The sequence below is a fragment of the Chrysemys picta genome, chromosome 4 (genome assembly GCF_011386835.1).
Source record: "Chrysemys picta bellii isolate R12L10 chromosome 4, ASM1138683v2, whole genome shotgun sequence".
Classification (NCBI taxonomy): domain Eukaryota; kingdom Metazoa; phylum Chordata; order Testudines; family Emydidae; genus Chrysemys; species Chrysemys picta.
Genome location: NC_088794.1, coordinates 29,292,181 through 29,312,066, shown reverse-complemented (window position 1 = coordinate 29,312,066; position 19,886 = coordinate 29,292,181). Strand labels below are relative to the sequence as shown.

The window sequence follows — 19,886 nt, the reverse complement described above, 5'->3', positions numbered from 1 at the left end:
TGGGAAGAGGGTGAAGGAGCCAGAGGCAGGAGCTGAAGGTGCTGGGGCTGCCGGGAAGTGGCCCAGGGAATTGCGACAGACTGGTGCAGAAAGAAAGGAGGGGCAGTGGGAAGCTGTTGTTTAGAGGATCCCTGGGCTGGGACCCAGAGTAGTGGGCGGGCCTGGGTCCCCCCCCCCACTTGCTGCTGAAGAAGAGGCCAGGCTATGGACTGCCAAGCTGCTGCGAGGAGTGGCTAGACTGTTGTGGAAGGAGTCGCCCTGGAAGGGGGGAACCCAGATTGTGACACAGCCAGAGGGCTGTGCCACGAAGCAGAGGCAGTGAGACTGGAACTGCAGTGGGTCTGCAGGCGGAGATGAGGACGGGAGAGCCACCACCACCGGAGGGCACACCTGTTGACCAGCACTATTTCCTGAAACGGCCAGCAGGAGGCACCAGTGTGGTGAGAGACCCCATGACAAATCCTTAAAATATGTAAAAAGCAACAAAGAGTCCTGTGGCACTTTATAGACTAACGGATGTATTGGAGCATAAGCTTTCGTGGGTGAATACCCACTTCGTCAGACTCATTAAAATATGAGTCCAAAGCAACAGAATAATACTTCAGGTGGAGTGGAGGGGGAAAGTGCATCATTTTCAAACTAGTGTAACTCACAAAAATGGCAAAACCAATTTTATGCAAATTGTCCTTATATTCTCAATGGGCTGAGATCATCTTGGACACCTTGTTTGAGAAGGTTACGAAGTGTGTGTGTGGGCGAGGCAGAGGGTCTAGAAAAGGGGGGATAAGAATGGAAGGGGGAAAACATCAGTAACTGTAGCACTATCACAGCAGCTTTGGTCTATCTAGTGAGGTCCAGCAACTCTGAGCCACAGAGCCACCCACAGGCAGTGGTGTCAGGCTGCTGGAAAGCTGAGCAGTCCCTGGGGCTGTTATAATTCATGCCAAGGGCCTGGGCCCTAGAGAAGCCCCAAATCTCAGGGGGTCACGAGGTTATTACATGGGGGGTCACGAGCTATCAGCCTCCACCCCAAACCCCGCTTTGCCTCCAGCATTTATAATGGTGTTAAATATATAAAAAAGTATTTTTAATTTTTTAGGGGGGTCACACTCAGAGGCTTGCTATGTGAAAGGGGGTCACCAGTACAAAAGTTTGAGAACCACTGGTTTAGCTCCTGTGTGATGGGCAGTGCTTTCTCCCACATAAAAATAAAATGTGGGGCATGACCATGCAACCTGGAAGCGCAATAGGAGCAGAATCAGGCTCTTACAATAGCACTCTGCTTCTCACAGGTCTCTCTTTTTCTCGGTTACCTATATGGTGTCTGTCTATATTTTACATAACTACTTATGTAGAAATGTATTATACACTAACTACAGCTGATTCATGGCATAATAAATGCAGTGCTCATCTAGAGAACATGCAATAAGAGCTACTAATAAAAGAGAGGCACAATAGTTTCACGGTCATTCTAGAAAAATATTATGGACCAAATTTTCAAAGAGCAACATCCCTTCTACTGGTGCAAATTGACGTATAGGTGCAAATCTGGGTACTCCCAGTAGGTACAGAGCAGGTTGTTAGAAGTGCAAATGCTCTGATTTAGATCTGCAGTTATGGGGCCGCACTTTTTGCAGGTGCAAAAAAAGGGAGGCTGGAGTTTTGCAAGTTCACCCCATATGTGTCTCTGCCTTGATTGGTGACTCCCACCAGTTTCCTCAGGGTTTTGGAATCCGTTAGGTGGCATTAGCTTGCTGCTACTACTGCTGTTCCTTCTGCTGGAGCTGCAGTGGGGAATATTAATGAAGAAGGACTCACAGGGGTAGCAGCCGCGTTAGATTTTTTTGTACCTGTCTCTTTTTCCTCTTGGAGTTTCACGGCAGAATTTTTCAGACCGATTTTGGTGAAGATTTCGATCGCTACGTTCGCTGCACTGTCTTCGCCATAGAACTCTATCAGGAGACTGGCCACATCCATTTCGTCGGCGTTCTCCAGCTTGCCCCGGGGGATTTTACGTTTCGTCCCGTCATAGCGAAAATCAGATAATTTGTGTTTAAATTTTTTTAAATCTTTCTTTTCGAGATCCTCCAGTTGTTGCACGAGGATGTCAGTCAAGGTCTTGTCTTCACTCATCGTGTGCTATTAGGAATGGTCTGAAACTGAATCAAGAACATTAGAAGATTAAAGCTAAACTCCATCACACTATTAAAACCAAGAGACATCATAAAGTTCCAGTCACTGCACAAAACAAACACCTTCCCATGGAACCAAAGGAATTAGCTCAGCAGATGTTATCGTCTGCATTGTGTGTTACTAGAGATTTCTTGTAACAGTTATTTTCCTAGTTTACTCTTTACAGTGTAAGTATTGTCATAGCAGATCAGATCAATGATCCATATAGTCTGGGATCCTACCCCCAGCACCGTCAACCCCTGAGGCTTGGTCTACACTAAACCCCCAAATCGAACTAAGGTACGCAACTTCAGCTACGTGAATAACGTAGCTGAAGTCGACGTACCTTAGTTCGAACTTACCGCCGTCCAGACCCGGCAGGCAGGCTCCCCCGTCGACTCCGCGTACTCCTCTCGGCGAGCAGGATTACCGGAGTCGACGGGGAGCACTTCTGAGTTCGATTTATCGCGTCCAGACTAGACACGATAAATCGAACCCAGAAGTTCGATTGCCTGCCGCTGAACCAGCACGGTAAGTATAGACAAGCCCTGAGGCTTCAGAGAAACATGTAAAACTCTTGTAATGGACAATTATTGAATGACCTCTCCATAGGACTTCTTCCTATCCTCCATCAATTAGGGCGTGACTACAGTCATAAAGCAGGAAAGTTTAACCCCCTACTGGATGGAATCAGAGCTGCTCAACTGAGTGTCAGATTAACTGAAGCTGGTTGGAAAATGTGAAAGTGTTTTCCCCCCAAAAATGAGAGCGATGAGGTAGAGGAGGCAATGTCTTTTATTGGACCACCTTCTGTTGGTGGCAGGGACAAGCCTTCAGGCTCCACAGAGCTCTTTGTCTGGAGAAAGTTACCAGAAGGTCTGAGCTAAATACAAGATGGGACACATTGTTAAGCATAAGGGTTTCACACATGTTGCAGGAGACACTTAAAATGAAGTGGGCAATCAAGGTTAGTGTTTAGTGACAGCAGAGCGATGAATTTAAGTTCCCAGGCTCATCTTTTGAAGGTCTTGTGCAGAGAGTTTTCAAAAATTGTTGAACTTGTTCTGAGTTAGAAGGGCTCAAAGTGGATCTGTTAGGGGTTTTTTCAAACCTTTTTTTATAAACGTTTTTATGAATTTTTTTTAAAGCTTTACTGAAAACAGGTTTTTTGGTAAATGAAAAGTTTCTATAACCATAGTGGTAAAGTTATTAATAAAATACAATTAAAATGAGATTAAAATATGAAATTTTGGGCAACAGACAAAAATTTCTTGACAAACAATTGTTCCCAAGTACAGCTATTTCTAGAGTAAACGAGAAAAGGGACTATTCTTGACATCATTCTAAGTAACAGACTTGGTACAAGAAGTAGCTACGTTTGAGTCACTCACAAATAGAGACAACAATATATTTAAATGTAACATCCCTATAGGATGGACTGTACAAAAAATCAGATCTGTCACACTTTAGAAAGGAGGATTTTATAAAAATGAGGAAGTGAGTCAAAAACCCCTGATATAAAAATGAGGACATTAAAATTCTTAGACACAGTACAAGGGCTACTTTGACTATGTCTACACTACACCACTTACGGCTGATTGTGACTTCTTTCTAGATATTTCTTGATAATATCTTCCAGGCTTCACAACACTATGTGGAACAGTGTCTGTACATTCTGGTGTAGTTGTATCGGCAATACCTTCCTGCTTTGCCAACCATGTTAGGGTCACTTGTAGAAACAGGGCCATGAAGCTCATTGGTATTATCATAAATCACTGTCTATGGCTGTATTGTAGACATAGTATTTTCAATGGTTTCACTGGTGCAAGAGATGCTGCTATACTTATGCTTAAAAGCTGGTTTAAGTGGTCTCTTCATGAAATGTATGGTGCCATCACCAGTGCTGAACTATCTGAATTCATACAGAATACATCAGGCCATTCAGAATGGGCATCTGCTGCAATAAAACAACCCCCACTGGGATGATTTGGGGAAGCTATCTGTGTATGGCTTACGAATTCTGTCTGGGAGTATCTGTGTCAGCCTGCAAACTCCATTTTGAAAGTGGGGCTTGCTGCCTTCTCTGTTTCCTTTAACTCCATGTTGGATTGAAATGCCTAGGGATGGTGGCCCAGGACTAATCATAGAGAGTCATTAAACCTTGATGGTCTTCTATTCAAATAGAAACAGCCTGAAACAAAAGGTTGGCTACCAACCAGGAGAACCAATCTGTCCAGGTGGGCTGGTAATTAAGCAACAGGTCATATGATGAGCGATTCTGATCACCTGATGAGGTAGAACTGCAGTCACTTGACAAAGGAGATGGAAGGTTATAAAAGAGAGCTTCTGGATCACCATCCATTTTGAGAAGAGAGCAGAAGCAGAGGAAGTTTGGACAGGAGAGCAGAAGGGTATTGACTGCAGAGGTCAGTGTCCGAGAGACTCCATGGTTCAGAGGAGAAGGCAAGTGCAGGAACACATGCCTTCTCAGAGGACTTCTCAGAGGGCTCTGCCCAAGCTCAAAGAACTCTGCAGAGTGGTTAGGAAACAGCGGCAGGAACATGCATACAGGTGTGTATATTACTTTGTCTAGATCTGTGTATCTCCCATGCTATCTCATTAGAGAGCCAGGGTGTTTTAGACTCCTGTGCAAAGTCTGTGTGTGCATGTTTGCTTCATTATCACATGCCCCTGAAGAGATTAACTGTAAACTCAGAGTGCCCACACTGCTGGAGTTCTGGGGGGAGGGTGTGCTTAAGCTACAGAAAAATCTGAGGGGTCAGCACTGGTCCTAGGGGCTAGACAGTTGGACTACAGGATCTCAGCCCTCAAAGAAGGTGCTAGACAGAGAATCTCCACACACAACTCCTTGCCAGGGCTTTCATTTCTACAGTTCTCAGATGGCCTCCAGGTAATCCTTAGTGTACCTGTGGCCTGAGCTTTGCTGGAATAAGCACTCTGGTACCACTCATTAGGCAATGCTGACCTACACTCAGCTGATTTTTTTTTTTCAAACAAGAACAGTTGGAGGCAGTTGTTTGCATGCATTAGTCCATCCACTCATCACAATGTCATGCCCCTGGGCCAACAGGGGATCATGTTGAGTATCGTGTTGTACCATGTCATTTGTCACTGGCAAGGGGTCAGGACATAGTGACTGTCTTTGGTTCCACTTCAGTATTCTCACGTGTTGCTTTCAATGGCAAGTTTGACAAGCAATCCATACTCACCTCATTGGCTGGTACTTTTGAATTCCGAGCAGGGCCGGCTCTAGGCACCAGCAAAGCAAGCAGGTGCTTGGGGCAGCAAATTTGCAGGGGCGCAAGAATCCAGCATGAGAGCTGAGAACCAACAGGGAGCCCTGGTAGCTGTAGTTCCTTGGTTAGTTCCCTGCCTATAGAGCCAGCCCTGGAGCAGGGAAAGAACTACATTTCCCAGCATTCCCTTGGCCGCAATTAACAGGAAAGGGAGGGGGAAGGAGTGTAGAACTGAAACCTCATGCTGCAGCTTGCTGTAAACGGGAGGGACAGAGCCAGCTCTAGGTTTTTTGCTGCCTCCTACCTCAGCCCTGGCTTCCCCTGCACCGCTGTATTGCCCCAGCCCTGGAGTCTCCCCCACCCACACCCCCTGCTGCCCCAGCTCTGGCCCCCACCTGCACCCCCCTGCTGCCCCAGCTCTGGCCCCCACCTGCACCCCCCTGCTGCCCCAGCCCTGGGTTCTCCCCCCACCCGCACCCCCTGCCGCCCCAGCCCTGGACTCTTCTGCCCCTGCCCCTGCCCCCCGCACCTCCTGCTGCCCCAGCCCTGGGCTCTTTTCCCCCTGCCCCCCGCACCTCCTGCCACCCCAGCCCTGGGCTCTTCTCCCCCCCTGCACCCGCACCCCCTGCTGCCCCAGCTCTGGCCTCCACCTGCACCCCCCTGCTGCCCCAGCCCTGGGTTCTCCCCCCACCCGCACCCCCTGCCGCCCCAGCCCTGGACTCTTCTGCCCCTGCCCCCCGCACCTCCTGCTGCCCCAGCCCTGGGCTCTTTTCCCCCTGCCCCCCGCACCTCCTGCCACCCCAGCCCTGGGCTCTTCTCCCCCCCTGCACCCGCACCCCCTGCCACCCCAGCTCTGGCCCCCACCCGCACCTCCTGCCGCCCCAGCCCTGGGCTCTCCCCCAAAGAAAGAATTGGGTGGACTAAATGCACATTGCACCTCTCTATCTGAAGCCTAGCAAGGGAGGTATGTGGATCCCACTAGAATTTAAAATGAAAAGTAAGGGAGGGGAGGCTCTACTAGACTGGGCAGCTTTAGATACAGTACCAGGCACGTAGGAGGATTTACATTTCTGAGCCACGGAAGCAGAAATTGACTTTTCTTTTCCAGATTTAGCTAATATTCAGAAAGGGAATGCAGCACCTGCCTTCCAGATTTGAACGCCCTCAAAATTCCAGAGTGCTCAAGCTCAATTGGGGCAGCTGTTACTTCATTTCCCCCAAATCAAATATACTGATCCACTGTAACTTGCTGTAGGAAAAAGTAGAAATAAATTGAGCAAGAAATGCTTCCCAGTGATTATTAGGACTGGAATTGCTATTTCAACAGCTATTGCTTTTTTATTATTATTATTATTATTATTATTTTTAAGTTTTAGTTTGATTTGTTTAAAAGGAAGACAGTGATATTGCATTGGCAAATTCCCCATAGAAACAAAGAATGGAACAAAAGAATAATAAAGGCACCTCAACTTTTCCTCATTTATGTAGGACAGTCTTATAATATGCATCCAGATAGCCTCCAATCACACAAGCTGAAAATTGTTCCACTTTACTGCAGTTCTGTAACCATATGGAACCAATCCTGTCTGTGTTCTGTGCACATCCAAAATTCCTGCTGAATGACCTGCCCTGGGAGCGAGTTACCAGTGACCCAGGGCTGGTGCGGGGGGAAGGAGCAGCCAAAATTTTTTTTGCTTGGGGTAGCAAAAAACCTAGAGCCAGCCCTGACTCCAAGAGCCCCCCAAGAATATCGCTCAGCTCTGTAATCATGCTGGAGCCGTTGTCAGGACTCCTTTCGGTAGGTTAAAAATGGAAACTAGAGCTGGATGTCTATAACTAGAGTAAGGGCTTATCTGCACAGGGAAACAGCCCGGAATAGCTATTGCGGACTGGCTATTTGGCACTAACTCTCCATATAGACACTCTTATTGCGCACTAAGAGCACTTCTGGACTTGCATCAACTTTCTTTTGATTTATGCAAATCATCTTATCAGTGGTGTAGCTGCCATGTGCAATTTGAGTCTTTGAAAAACTCACATTTAAGCTTATTTTGCTCTTTGACTACACTCAGCAGCCTCTCAAGCAGCCTTTCACCCCGCTTCAGTCAGAAAGGGGTTAAAACCAGCTCTGGGAAAGGGCTGCCCCGAGGAGCCAATCAGGGGAGGGCAGGTAGCAGCCAATCTGGGCCTGGGAGGGGTGGTATAAAAAGGGCTGTGAACTAGGAGGCAGGCAGCCTGTCTCACTCCAGCCTTGGAGGGGGAAGGACCTGGCTGTCTGGGAGTACAGAGTATCTTCAACAGAGCAGTGCTGGGGAAGGGGCAGTCTAAGATGGGGAGCTCAGACCTGGTGATCTACCAGGCTGAGGCCTGACAGGAAGGTCTAAGGAGGTACTGGGGCTGTAGGGAAAGGCAGCAGGTCCAACCCCCTAGCCAATGATGAGTGGCCATTGCATACTGCAGTTTGCCTAGGGTTACCATATTTCCACAAACAAAAAAGAGGACACTGGGGGGAAGCCCCGCCCTAGCCCCGCCCCATCCACTCCCTCCCACTTCCCACCCCCTGACTGCTCCCCTCAGAACCCCAACCCCCCCTGCTTCTTGTCCCCTGACTGTCCCCTGCTGAGAACCCCCTACCCTAACTGCCCCCCCCCCCCGGACCCTACCTGTCCCCTGACTGCCCTGACCCTTATCCACTCGCATGGGTGGCAGGGTTGTAGAAATTTTGGTGGTGCCCAGAACCCCCCACCCCACCTGCCTAAGGCTCTGGGAGGGGGGTTGGGTGGGGGGAGGAGGTCTGGGGTGCAGGTCCTGGGCTGGGGATTAGGGTGCAGGAGGGGTGCAGGTTCTGGGATAGAGTTTGGGTGCTGGGTGCAGGCTCCGGGCTGGGGCAGGGGGTGGGTGTGCAGGAGGGGGTGAGGGGTGCAGGCTCTGGGATGGAGTTTGGGGGTGAGAGGCGGTGCAAAGGGAGGGGGTGCAGGCTTTAGGAGGAAGTTTGAGGGCAGGAGGGGGTGTGTGGGAAGAGGGAGGGGGATTGGGAGGGAGTTTGGGGATAGGAGGGGATGCAGGGGTGAGGGCTGTGGGTCTGGGGATGAGGGGTTCATGAGGGGTTTGTTTAGTTTGGAAAAGAGAAGACTGAGAGGGGACATGATAGCAGTTTTCAGGTATCTAAAAGGGTGTCATAAGGAGGAGGGAGAGAACTTGTTCACCTTAGCCTCTAAGGATAGAACCAGAAACAATGGGTTTAAACTGCAGCAAGGGAGGTCTAGGTTGGACATTAGGAAAAAGTTCCTGTCAGGGTGGTTAAACACTGGAACAAATTGCCTAGGGAGGTTGTGGAATCTCCGTCTCTGGAGATATTTAAGAGTAGGTTAGATAAATGTCTATCAGGGATGGTCTAGACAGTATTTGGTCCTGCCATGCGGGCAGGGGACTGGACTCGATGACCTCTCGAGGTCCCTTCCAGTCCTATAATCTATGAATCTATGCAGGAGGGGGCTCAGGGATGGAGCAGAGGATTAGGGTGTGTGGGGATGAAGGCTGGGGGGGGGTTGGGGTGTTGGAGAGGCTCAGGGCTAGGGTGGAAGGGCAGGGTAAGGGCAGCCTGTCTTCCCATTAGTGGATGGGGGCACTAGGACCCGGGGGCAGCAGACAGCAGTTGTCTGCGTGTACTGCCAGAGCCAGCACAGCAGACAAGGGAGAGGCAGACAGGGATGGGGGACCCACCGAGGGGGGGATGCACCGAGGGGGGGTGGCAGGTGGAGGCTGGGGACCCATCCAACACTCCCCCACTCCCTGACTGCCCCCCCCCCACTCCTCTTACCATTCTGGCTCCACGTGGGTCGGTTTGTGTGTTACACAGGACTACAGAGAGAGGGAGGGGGGAGCAGGGGAGGGCTCTGGCTGCTGGAGGCCAATGGGAGTGGGTCAATCGGCCTAGCCGCCCAATCAGCAGCCACACTCTGCATGGAAGGGAGGGAGGGAGGCGAGGGAGAAAAAAACCCCGGACATTTTAACCTTGTTACCAATTCCTCCCGGACGGCTATTTAGAGACGCAAAAGCCGGACATGTCCGGGGAAATACGGACGGATGGTAACCCTAAGTTTGCCCCTGAGTAAAGGGGCTAGATGAGGACTGGCAGTGGGTCACTGAGGCGAGGTGGGATCAGGGGAGTGGGGTTCCCTGTGTGAGGGGCAGCACCCAAGGTAAGGGGCACCGTGGTCTGGGAGGGACGTGGGGCCCTCACGTGCTGGAGATAAAGGGACTGCAGAGGGGCAGGTAACAGAGGGTGAGACACTGGCCCATAGAGGGCGCTCCAGGGCTGAAAGAGCTAATTCCAGGACGACCAGCAGGAGGCGCCGTGCCGGTGAGTCACTGCTCTGCTACACCTCCAAAGTGCAAGGCCTAGCTACATATACACACTGTTGTTCTGACTGGTATCTGAGACATAGAACACAGTGAGCAGTACTAGAGGGCTCACAAACTATTTAAAAGGGCACTACCCTATACACTACATTTTTGTAACTTACGCCATCACTTACATGGGTTCTGAACGTAGCCCTACAAAATCGATTTCATATAAGGTGTCTCAGCAAAATGTCTACCACATATACAGAAGTCAGGAGGAAGGGGTGTCTATAGAAAGTGAGACTGAGTCCCCACTCCATCTGGCAGTGGGAGTCAAATTTTAGACAACAGCCCCTGTGTCCTCTCCCATCCTGCTGCAGATCAAAAGGTCTCCACACCAAAAGAAAACCTAAACCTGGACTGTTTCCTCCCTGAGATGTTACTGATATCAAGGCCCAAGGCGGGCTGAAATGGAATCAAGTTCTTGACCATCTTCGCAACACACTGTCAACCTCTGGAACTCCTTGCCAGAGGGTGTTGTGAAGGCCAATACTATAACGGTGTTCAAAAGGGAGCTAGATAGATTCATGGGAGATAGATCCATCAATAGCTATTAGCCAGGATGGGCAGGAATGGTGTCCCTAGCCTCTGTTTGCCAGAAGCTGGGATTGGGTGACAGGGCATGGATCACTTGTCTGTTCATTCCCTTAGGGGCACCTGCCATTACTGTCAGAGGACAGGATACTGGGCTTGATGGACCTTTGGTCTGACCCAGTATGGCCATTCTTATGTTCCCTAAAAAGGAATATACCCATGAAGGGTTGGCTGGCCCTTTAAAGGAGGTTACAGGCCCGGCAATGCCCTGTTCCTAGTTACGGTCTAGGATTTCACAGCAAGAGATATTGAGAAGGGGTGTCTGGGGAAACAAGCAGCCTCATTCCTTCAGAACAGGGAGAGCCTGAGGGGAACAGGGAAAACCCTCTGTGCATCTCTGTCTCTCTCTCTCTCTCAGGTTCCAGTTCTTATGAGTGTATCGCAAATCTCATGCAATTTGGGTGGGATTTTTTTTAAGTTTCTCATGATCTTCTGATTTCCCACATCAAACCTGAACATTTTCACTTGCAATGGCCACCCATTATTTCCAAGGGGACTGAAATCACAGGCTGCCTCTGCCCTCAGTCAAGAGGTGTCTAATTCCCTTCTAAGTTGGGATGTAAAAGTGAGGCTGCCCTTGGTAAAGCTTGATGACGTTTCCACTGGGACTGAAGCCAGGCCTCCCACCACCAATATGGCTTTTTGTGGCTACAGAACAGGCCAGGACACTGGGACATGGAAGGGGAGTGTGGGATGCAGGAGGAGTCCGAGGGACTGCAGAGGAATGTTATGGGAACAGAAGGGCACTGGAAGGGTACAAGGGAATATGTGAGGCAGGAGGGGACTGAGAAAGTGTAGGGGAATGTGGAGAAATGGCACACTGTGCCATAGGGCAGCCATAAGGGCTCTAGACCAGACACGGGCCTCTATGCCAGCGCAGAGCCCGTGCAGTCAACTCACAACTGCCTCTGCAGTAGCCACAGGGGCCATTCCTGGGTAGGGAGCAGGTGTGGGATGGAGACAGGCCAGAGAAGGGAGGGGGCATGTTGGGTATGGGAGGAGGAGTGGCCGGAGTGATTCTGAACCTCTGCAATGGTCTCTAAGTGCCTTCCAACAGGGGTACAAACTAGGGTAGCCTTCCTGCCTGGCCTGGCCTGCACCGCAGGACAGGCTAGCTTTCGGTAATGCCAGAATAGGGCAGCACAAGCTTTGATTTGTCTTACATAAATATGACACCTCGTAAATGTCTTATGTCTACTTTCGTTCTGAATGTATCGACTGAGTTTGCACTGTTTGAAGAGGAGATGGCAGATAAGCCAGGTGAATAGTCCCTGTAGACCAGTTACCTGCTATAACGGAGCTAGGTGCTCAGCAGCAGCTAAGGCTTTAGATAAGAGCAGTTCTGCACGTCACTTGAATGATAGCACAGCTCACAAGGCCAGTCCTAACAGCTTAATGACTGATCATAAAGAACAACAAAGGACGTCTGTGATCCAAGAGCCTGGTACCTGCAGGGTTTCCCAGTGTATTTTGCTGTCACGTTCAGAAAGTGATACTTAAAATTTCTATTATAAAACCTACATTCAGGTGTTAACAGTCAAGGGAAGTATTATGAATTGCTGCTGTAAACCCACTGCATTGAGTGGCCATTATACAAGGGAAGGATTTGACCCCAAATTTTAAAATTTGCCTGGTGAATGAGAAGCAGTTTTGTCTCTCACACAGATTCATGGCAGTGTTGCATGCTTGGTAACAGGAGAGCCGTGAAACTCTCAGGCCCTGGGTGGAACTCTGGCATGTTGTTCAAGAGAAGAGTTCTAGGCACAGGAGTAACACCATATCCTCTGTGAGAGCACCTCTGGCTAGATGATCCATAGACCAGTATTAGCTTTGGCTTCAGAAGAGGCTGTTCACCCACTCGGACACATGCTGGAGATCTCATGCAGCCAGCAGCAAAGCATCATTAGAGTTTCTGGAACTTATAGATAATTTTCTAACACAAAAGGTTTTGCACCCAACCAGAGGCAACTCTATTTTGGACTTTGTTAGGATGGATAAAGATGACTTGATCACTGGATTGGAAGTTGATGGTTGCCTAGGGACCAGAGATCATAGCCCGATTACCTTTATTCTGGGAAAAGAGAGTAAATTCTTTAAGAAGTGATTATTAGATGGCCAAAAAGCCACACTTCCATAATCAAGAAAGAGGACAACATTGGCTAGGAGCCCATCCCCGTTCAGTGGAGAAGCAAAGTCAGCATTTAGAAATAAAAGCACAGTATAGAACAAATGGAAAGAAGAGAAATAGATAACAACCAATATAAATTAGAAGTTATGAGGTGCAGAAAATTCAAAAGGGAAGCTAAAGATATTAGGAAAAATCCATGCTGGCAAGATGGTAAGAAGGAGTTTTTTAAAGTTGATCAGGAACAAAATAAAACCTAAAAATGCTATAGGCCTGCTATTAGAGGGAGGTGGTGAAATTGTTAATACAGATGTAGAAAAGGCAGAAGTGTTCAATAATTGTTTCCGATCTGTATTTGGAAAGAAGCAGGATAATGTATTCATATCACATAGACTTTAAGGTCAGAAGGGACCATTATGATCATCTAGTCTGACCTCCTGCACAACACAGGCCACAGACTCTCACCCACCCACTCCTATAACAAATCCCTAACCTATGTCTGAGTTATTGAAATTCTCAAATCATGGTTTAAAGACCTCAAGGTGCAGAGAATCCTCCAGCAAGTGACCCATGCCCCACACTGCAGAGGAAGGCGAAAAACCTCCAGGGCCTCTGCCAATCTGCCCTGGAGGAAAATTCCTTCCCGACCCCAAATATGGTGATCAGTTAAATCCTGAGCATGTGGGCAAGACTCACCAGCCAGCACCCAGGAAAGAATTCTCTGTAGTAACTCAGATCTCATCCCACATGAGGATGAAGAAGTAGTTTCCAGTCCATTAGTAACAACTGAGGATGTTAAACATCATCTACTAGGGATAACAGGCCCCAGATAACTTGCACCCAAGCATCCTAGAAGAGTTGACTAAGGATATCTCTGACCTGCTGATGTTAAGTTTTAATAAATCTTAGAATCCTGGAGAAATTCTCAAAGACTGGAAGACTACTAATGTCATGCCAATATTCAAAATGGACACGTGGAATGCATATGTAACTATAGGTCGGTTAGATGGATATCAATCCTGGGCAAACTAATGGAAAAGCTGATATGGGATTCAATCAATAAAAAAATCAAGGGTGGGAATACAGTTAATGCCAATCAACATGGTTTTATGGAAAATAGGTTTCGTCAAACAAACCTGATTTCATTTTTTGGAGTGATTACAAATGTGGTTGACAATAGTAACTGTTGAGATGTAATAGACTTTTGTCAGGTATTTTGATTAGCACTGCACAACATTCAGATTACAAGATTAGTAGGATACAATATCAAAGCACACATTCAATGGATTAAGGACTGATTGATAGAAGTCAGTTGGAATCAGTATTAAATGGGGGTGGGTCTAGTGGAGTTCAGAAGGGTTTGGTTCTAGGCCCAATGCTAGTCAATATTTTTATCAATGATCTGGAAGTAAACAAAAATCACTGCTGGTAAAATTTGTGAATGACACAAAGGTTGGTGGAGTAGTAAATAATACTGAGGACGGGGCAGTCACGCAGGATATGTCTACACTGCAATCTGAGTTGCTATTGCAGCATGGGTAGGCATACCCGAGATAGCTTGGAACAAACTAGCTCGCTAAAAATAGCAGTGTAGCCATGGCTAGCTGCCCAAGTACATACCCAGGATCCTAGACAGAATTGTCATTGGGCGGCTAGTCCATCCTCTGCCCATGCCTTGGTGACTACTCTGCTGTTTTTAGCTAGCTAGCTCTATCAAAGCTAGCTCAGCTGTGTCTACACATGCTGCAATCACACCTCTGGCTGCAGTGTAGATATACCCACCACAGAGCCATATGGATTGCTTGGTAAACTGGGCCCTTCAAACAAAATCCGGCCAAATGAAAGGTCATACATCTAGGAACAAAGAATGCAAGCCCTGCCTACAGAATGGGGGACTGTATCCTGGAAAGCATTGACTCTGAAAAAGATTTAGGGATCATAGCAGATAAGCAACTCAACATGAGGTTCTAGTACGTTGCCATGCCAAAAAGGGCTAATGCAAACCTTGGCTGTGTAAATGAGGGATCAGTGAGTAGAGAAGTGATTTTTACCTCTGTGTATGGCATTGGTGAGACCAATACTAGAGTATTGTGTACACTTCTGATGGCCACTCTGTAAAAGGAGGTTGAAAAATTACAGAGGATGCAAAAAGGAGTCACAGAAATGATTCAAGAGCTGGAGAAAATACCCTTCAGGGAGAGACTTAGAGCTCCATCTGTTTAGTTTATCAAAAAGAAGACTGAGAGGTGATGTGATTACAGTGTATAAATATCTTCGTGGGAAGAAGATACTGGGTACTAAGGGACTATTTGATTTAGCTGGGAAAAGCATAACAAGAACCAATGGCTGGAAGTGAAAGTCAGACAAATTGAAAGTAGAATAAAGGCACAAATGTTTACCAGTGAGAGCCCCTAACCATTGGAATACACTACCAAGGGTAGTTGTGGCTCCTCCCTCTCTTGATGTCTTCAGATCAAGACTGGAGGCCTTTCTGGAAGATATTCATTAGTCAAACACAAGTGATTGGGCTCAATACAGGAGTAACTGGGTGAATTTTAAGAGTCTGTGTTATCCAGGAGATCAGACTAGATGACGTAATGCTCCCAACTGGCCTTAAAATATATGAATCCATCTTCTCAAAGATGAGCTTGTGAATGTATAATTAACTCTTGGAACTCATTTACACACTGTATACCTTGTGGCAAAGAGTATTTATTAGTTTTAAACTTGTTGCCTTTCAATTTTATTGACTATCCTCTTGCTCTCATTTTATGAAAGGCTAAATAAGACCTACCTTCTCTAACCCATTCATTACTTTATGTTCCATTCTATCTTGTCACCTCTGATAATATTTGCAGTATTTTCTATTCCATTCTTTACACATCATAAGTACTTTTTTGGGGAGGGGTGGGCATGTTGACCTATATTACACATTCGGCAGAGGTTTTCACTAAGCTGCTCACAGTGATAACTTTTTCCTCAGTGGTTACACTGGATGTGGAACCTAGTAATGTGTATGAATAGTTCAAATTATGTATCACCTTGCACTAGTCAACATTTAATTTCATCGGTTAGTGTGGCCCACTTGCCTAGCTTTGCATGAAGTCCATCTGAAGTTTCTCGCAGTCTTCTCTAGTCCTGAGAAACCCAAATAGTTTTGGCCACTTCACTGTTCTTGCCCTTCTCCATGTCATTAGTGAATCCAATAAGCAGCAATGCAATGCACAACTGGATGGTACTTCACTTTTAGCCTTTTGCCATGTTGAAAGCTGACCATTTATTCTTATTCTTTGTCTGTCCCAAAACCAGTTTCTAATCCATGACGGTAATTTACTTCTCACCTCAGGGTAAATTTCTTTAATACCCTTGAGAAAGGCTTTGTCAAAAGCTTTTTGAACATCTAGATAAACTATGTCAACCATCCACTTCCAATTTGCCCACTATTTTATCATCTTGCTCAAATAATTCTGGAAGATGAGAGGAGCCTGGGTTTCCTTTACAGAAGTGATGGTGGGACTGTTCCTATCACATTGTATTTGGTTTAAGGCTTTTATAATTGTTTCTTTCATTTTTGTTTCATTCAGTTGACCAGGTGCACAAGTAAGGCTCACTGGTATATAATTCCCAGGAGCACCCAGCACATTTCTTAAAAGTAGGTTTGCTACTGATCTAGGTCCTCTGATATAGCATATAGATGAGTTTGCATATTATTGTCAGGAGCTGAGCCATTTCATTCTTCACTCTCCTCTGAACTCATGGGTGTGACCCATCCAGGCCTGCGTGCCTGATGCTCTTCGATTGACTAGTTTGTTCCAGGAGCTCACTTGTAACCCCACAATATTATCTGAGAAAGACTCTTGGTGGATTTCTCCTTCAGCTCCCAAAAACTGTTCCTCCCATCTTCTCTGGGTCCCGCCCCACAACTTTCAATGTTCCTTCACCCTGCAGGTCTTCTTTCTCTCCTTAGTTTCCTATGGGCTTGTCTATACTACCAGTTACGTCGCTCAAGGGTCTGAAAAAACCACCCCCTTGAGCGACGTAACTTACATCGACTTAAAGTGGTGTCTACACCATGCTATGTCATCTGGCTGAGGTGGAGTAGTTACGTTGATGTAATGCGTCTTCACCAGACATGCTGCAGCGGCAACGATTTAGCATGGTAGTGAAGACAGGCCCTATAATTCTTCCTCTCTCTCCCACCCTCCCCTGTTCCCATTCCACATCTCTTCTCTTCCCATTCCATGTGCCCTTTTCCTTCCCATGTTTTCCCTCTCCTTTCTCCTCTTGCCACATTCCATCTGTTCCCCACTCCTTTCTCCTATTTCCATGTTTCCCCTTTCCCTCTTCCAGGTCTTCTCTTCCCTCCTTCAGAATACACAGGTGTGTGATGGCTTTCAAGACAGCGAGAGATCATAAACAACCACCTGTGGCTAAAATGTTTCAAAGCAGTCTAGGGGATTAAGATACTTCTTCTTTAGAAGTTAATGCCAGATGCGTCTAAAGACCCGGCATTTCAGCGGCGGGTCCCGGGGCACTTCGGTGGTGGGTCCCAGAGTGGAAGGACCCCCCGCTGCCGAATTGCCGCCGAAGACCCAGCACTTCGGCAGCGGGTCCTGGGGCGGAAGGACCCCCCGCCGCCGAGAGCCCCGGCCCCGCGAGAGTTTTCCGGGGCCCCTGGAGCGAGTGAAGGGCCCCAAAAAACTCTCGTGAGGGCAAATTGCCCCAATTGCATCCCCCCCTCTGGTCGGCCCTGTCTAGTTCATGAGTTTGCAAGAAAACTCTTTATAACTTTCTAAAGACCAACTGTGTTCAAAACGGCAAATGCAGGTCGTTCAGGTGCAGGCTTAGTAGTGGCTATGGAATCCTAACCTCTGTCAGATGTAAAGCTGCCAAAGAAGCATAAAGCTGCAAGATACTAGAGGAGCAAGGGGAAAGATTCCTCCTTAACACAGTTTTAGGTTTACAATTGACAGACAGGCAGCATGAGATAACTCCCCTCCTCTAACTTCATAAAGCTGTTGATTAAGCAAGATTAATTTAAGTCAAGGTAAAACAGAGTGTGATGCACTTACTGTGAAAGTCCACAGAGAACTTGGGAGCCAGCTTCCTTTCTTTGCCCCGGTTTGCTGTTTAGTCCCACAAATACAGAGACAAAAAGAACCCAGGACAGGGAACAAGCAGCCCTTCTGCCCTCTCTCCCCAGCCTTCAATCTGCTTTAGAGAGTGAGGAAAACACCACCTGTGAAAGTGAAATTCAGAGCAACCGCTTTACAAAGTTAACCCTTCACCCACCTTAACACAGTCGGAGCCTCTTAGGACCAATTTTTGCCTGGCTTTTAGTGCATGCATGGGAACAGGTGGGGGGAAGTGTGAATAAGCATTCCCCCACCTTGCATGGCCTGTGCAAAGGCCAGGTAAAATTACAGTACTGGCACTCAGTCCCTATGTACACTGAATTATAGGAATATAGGGGTGGGAAGGGATGTTGAGAGGACATCTAGGCCGGCCCCCTGCACGGAGGCAGGATCAAATGAACCTAGAGCATCCCAGACAGGTGTTTGTCTAACCCAGTGGTTCTCACCCTATTTACCATTGTGGGCTGCATATGTAGCTCTCTCTGTGTTATGTGGGCCACATCCACACAATACATATACTACCTGGATGGACTTGAGGATGTCACATGGGCCACAGCTGTGTGCTGATTGGACTCAAGCTGCCTGCAGGTTGAGAACCACTGGTCTAATCTGTTCTTAAAAACCTCCAATGATGGGGATGCCACAGCCTCCATAGGTAACCTGATCCAGTGGTTATATATCCTTACAGTCAAAGTTTTTCCTATTATCCAGTCTCTCTCTCTCCCTTGCTGCAAGCTGAGCCAATTACTTCTTGTCCAACCCTTAGTAGATATGGAGAGCACTTGATTATGAGCCTATTTATTCTGATCCATTGTTTTCCAATCTATAAAGTCCAGCTTTTGGGTGCCCGGCAGCTGCAGACATTTTTGACAGATGTAAGCTAGGAGGAGCTTTTCCAAGCTTTAAGCCCCACTCAAAATGGCGACTGCGCTGGGGGACATCACTTCTAAAGCAGATTGTTGGCCATAAAATGGAATGGTCACTGGCCCCTGCCAGGCTGTAATTCACCATAAACCCCCTCTTTCTCCTCCCTTTCCCTGCCCGCATCTCTACTGGCCGACCAACGCGCCATCCACTCCACCATCCATGTGCTCAAAATGGCAACCACATGCTAGCTCTTCCCCTACCCACGCTCTCACACAGCTGATTCAAATAATCAAACTTTGAACTGGTGAATAAGTTTATTGAAACATGATATAGAAAAATAAGCCATAAAAATAAATAGTTTGCATGCCCTGCATGAGGATAAGGCTATCATAGCGTTGTATAAGGTATCTTTAACATCATTTTATCACGGCATTCTAGGTGGCATATGTCACCTCATAACAATTATTGCTCATAGAGATTGCACAGCCATACTAATCTTATGGCACCAGGAAGAGGTGTATTTAATAGTCAATTCATCATTGCAATCGAGGAGGTAAATGTAACATCATAACATTTCACAGGCATAGGAATTGCAGAGGCAAAGACCTAGCAATTATTAAAGTTCTCGACAGTCACTGTGGAACTCCCCTCGATTTTTCTGTGCACTTTGTGCATGTCTGAAGAGGATAGAAAGCAGTGTTTAAGGCAAAGAAAGTGCTCAATTTTGGTAGCGCACCCCTATCATTTGTGCTGGCATAGGCTGCAACAGCCTTCCAGTCTTGCAGCAATCCTTGTGAATTAACATCACACATCTTGCTGATCTGTCCTTAGCCTTCTTGAATAAGCCCCTTCTCTGCTTCCTAGTCACCTGCATCAGCATGATGTCATCCAAAGTCAGGGTGGCTTGAAGAGGTGCTTGCAAGTGCGTAAGATTTTAAAACATAACATACTATATGTGATTTTTTTTTCCAGCTGTTTGAATTGCCCTATGCTGTTAATTGTTTGTGCTGACCTGGGATCTCCAAAAAACAAGAAAAAACAAGCCTGAAACTTGAGTTTAAAATCTCATGATGACTAATCTTTTCTACTGGGCTTTTCCCTTCATGGGATGAGAAAGAGACACACAAGAGGATGTTTGTTTTTCAATATTTCTTGGTGTTATCCATAAAAGACTTTCCTGGGTGACTGTCTAGAGCAGTTCCTCAATCTGTCCAAGTGTTCTTCAGAAAACAAAGGTTTTGGGGCCAGCTAGGGCCTGAGCTGAGAAATGGGCCCTGCTTGGTACATCTCCACACAGAAAAGTTCCCCAAGGAATCAGTGTAGAGGGCCTAT

The 19,886-nt window shown here is 47.2% G+C and overlaps 1 protein-coding gene across 1 annotated transcript in view; it reads right to left on the bottom strand.

Moving 5' to 3' along the window:
- Positions 1 to 17,770, bottom strand: part of LOC101952637 (NACHT, LRR and PYD domains-containing protein 3-like) — a 31,211-nt gene extending 13,441 nt beyond the window's left edge. Inside the window, exons 1-2 of the mRNA XM_065591908.1 lie at positions 17,625 to 17,770; positions 1,851 to 2,159 (exon numbers count right to left, since the gene is read on the bottom strand). Of these exons, the coding sequence (XP_065447980.1) occupies positions 1,851 to 2,133 (283 nt within the window). The 5' untranslated portion in view covers positions 2,134 to 2,159; positions 17,625 to 17,770. The remainder of the gene's footprint in view (positions 1 to 1,850; positions 2,160 to 17,624) is intronic.
- Between the last annotated feature and the right edge of the window lie 2,116 nt (positions 17,771 to 19,886).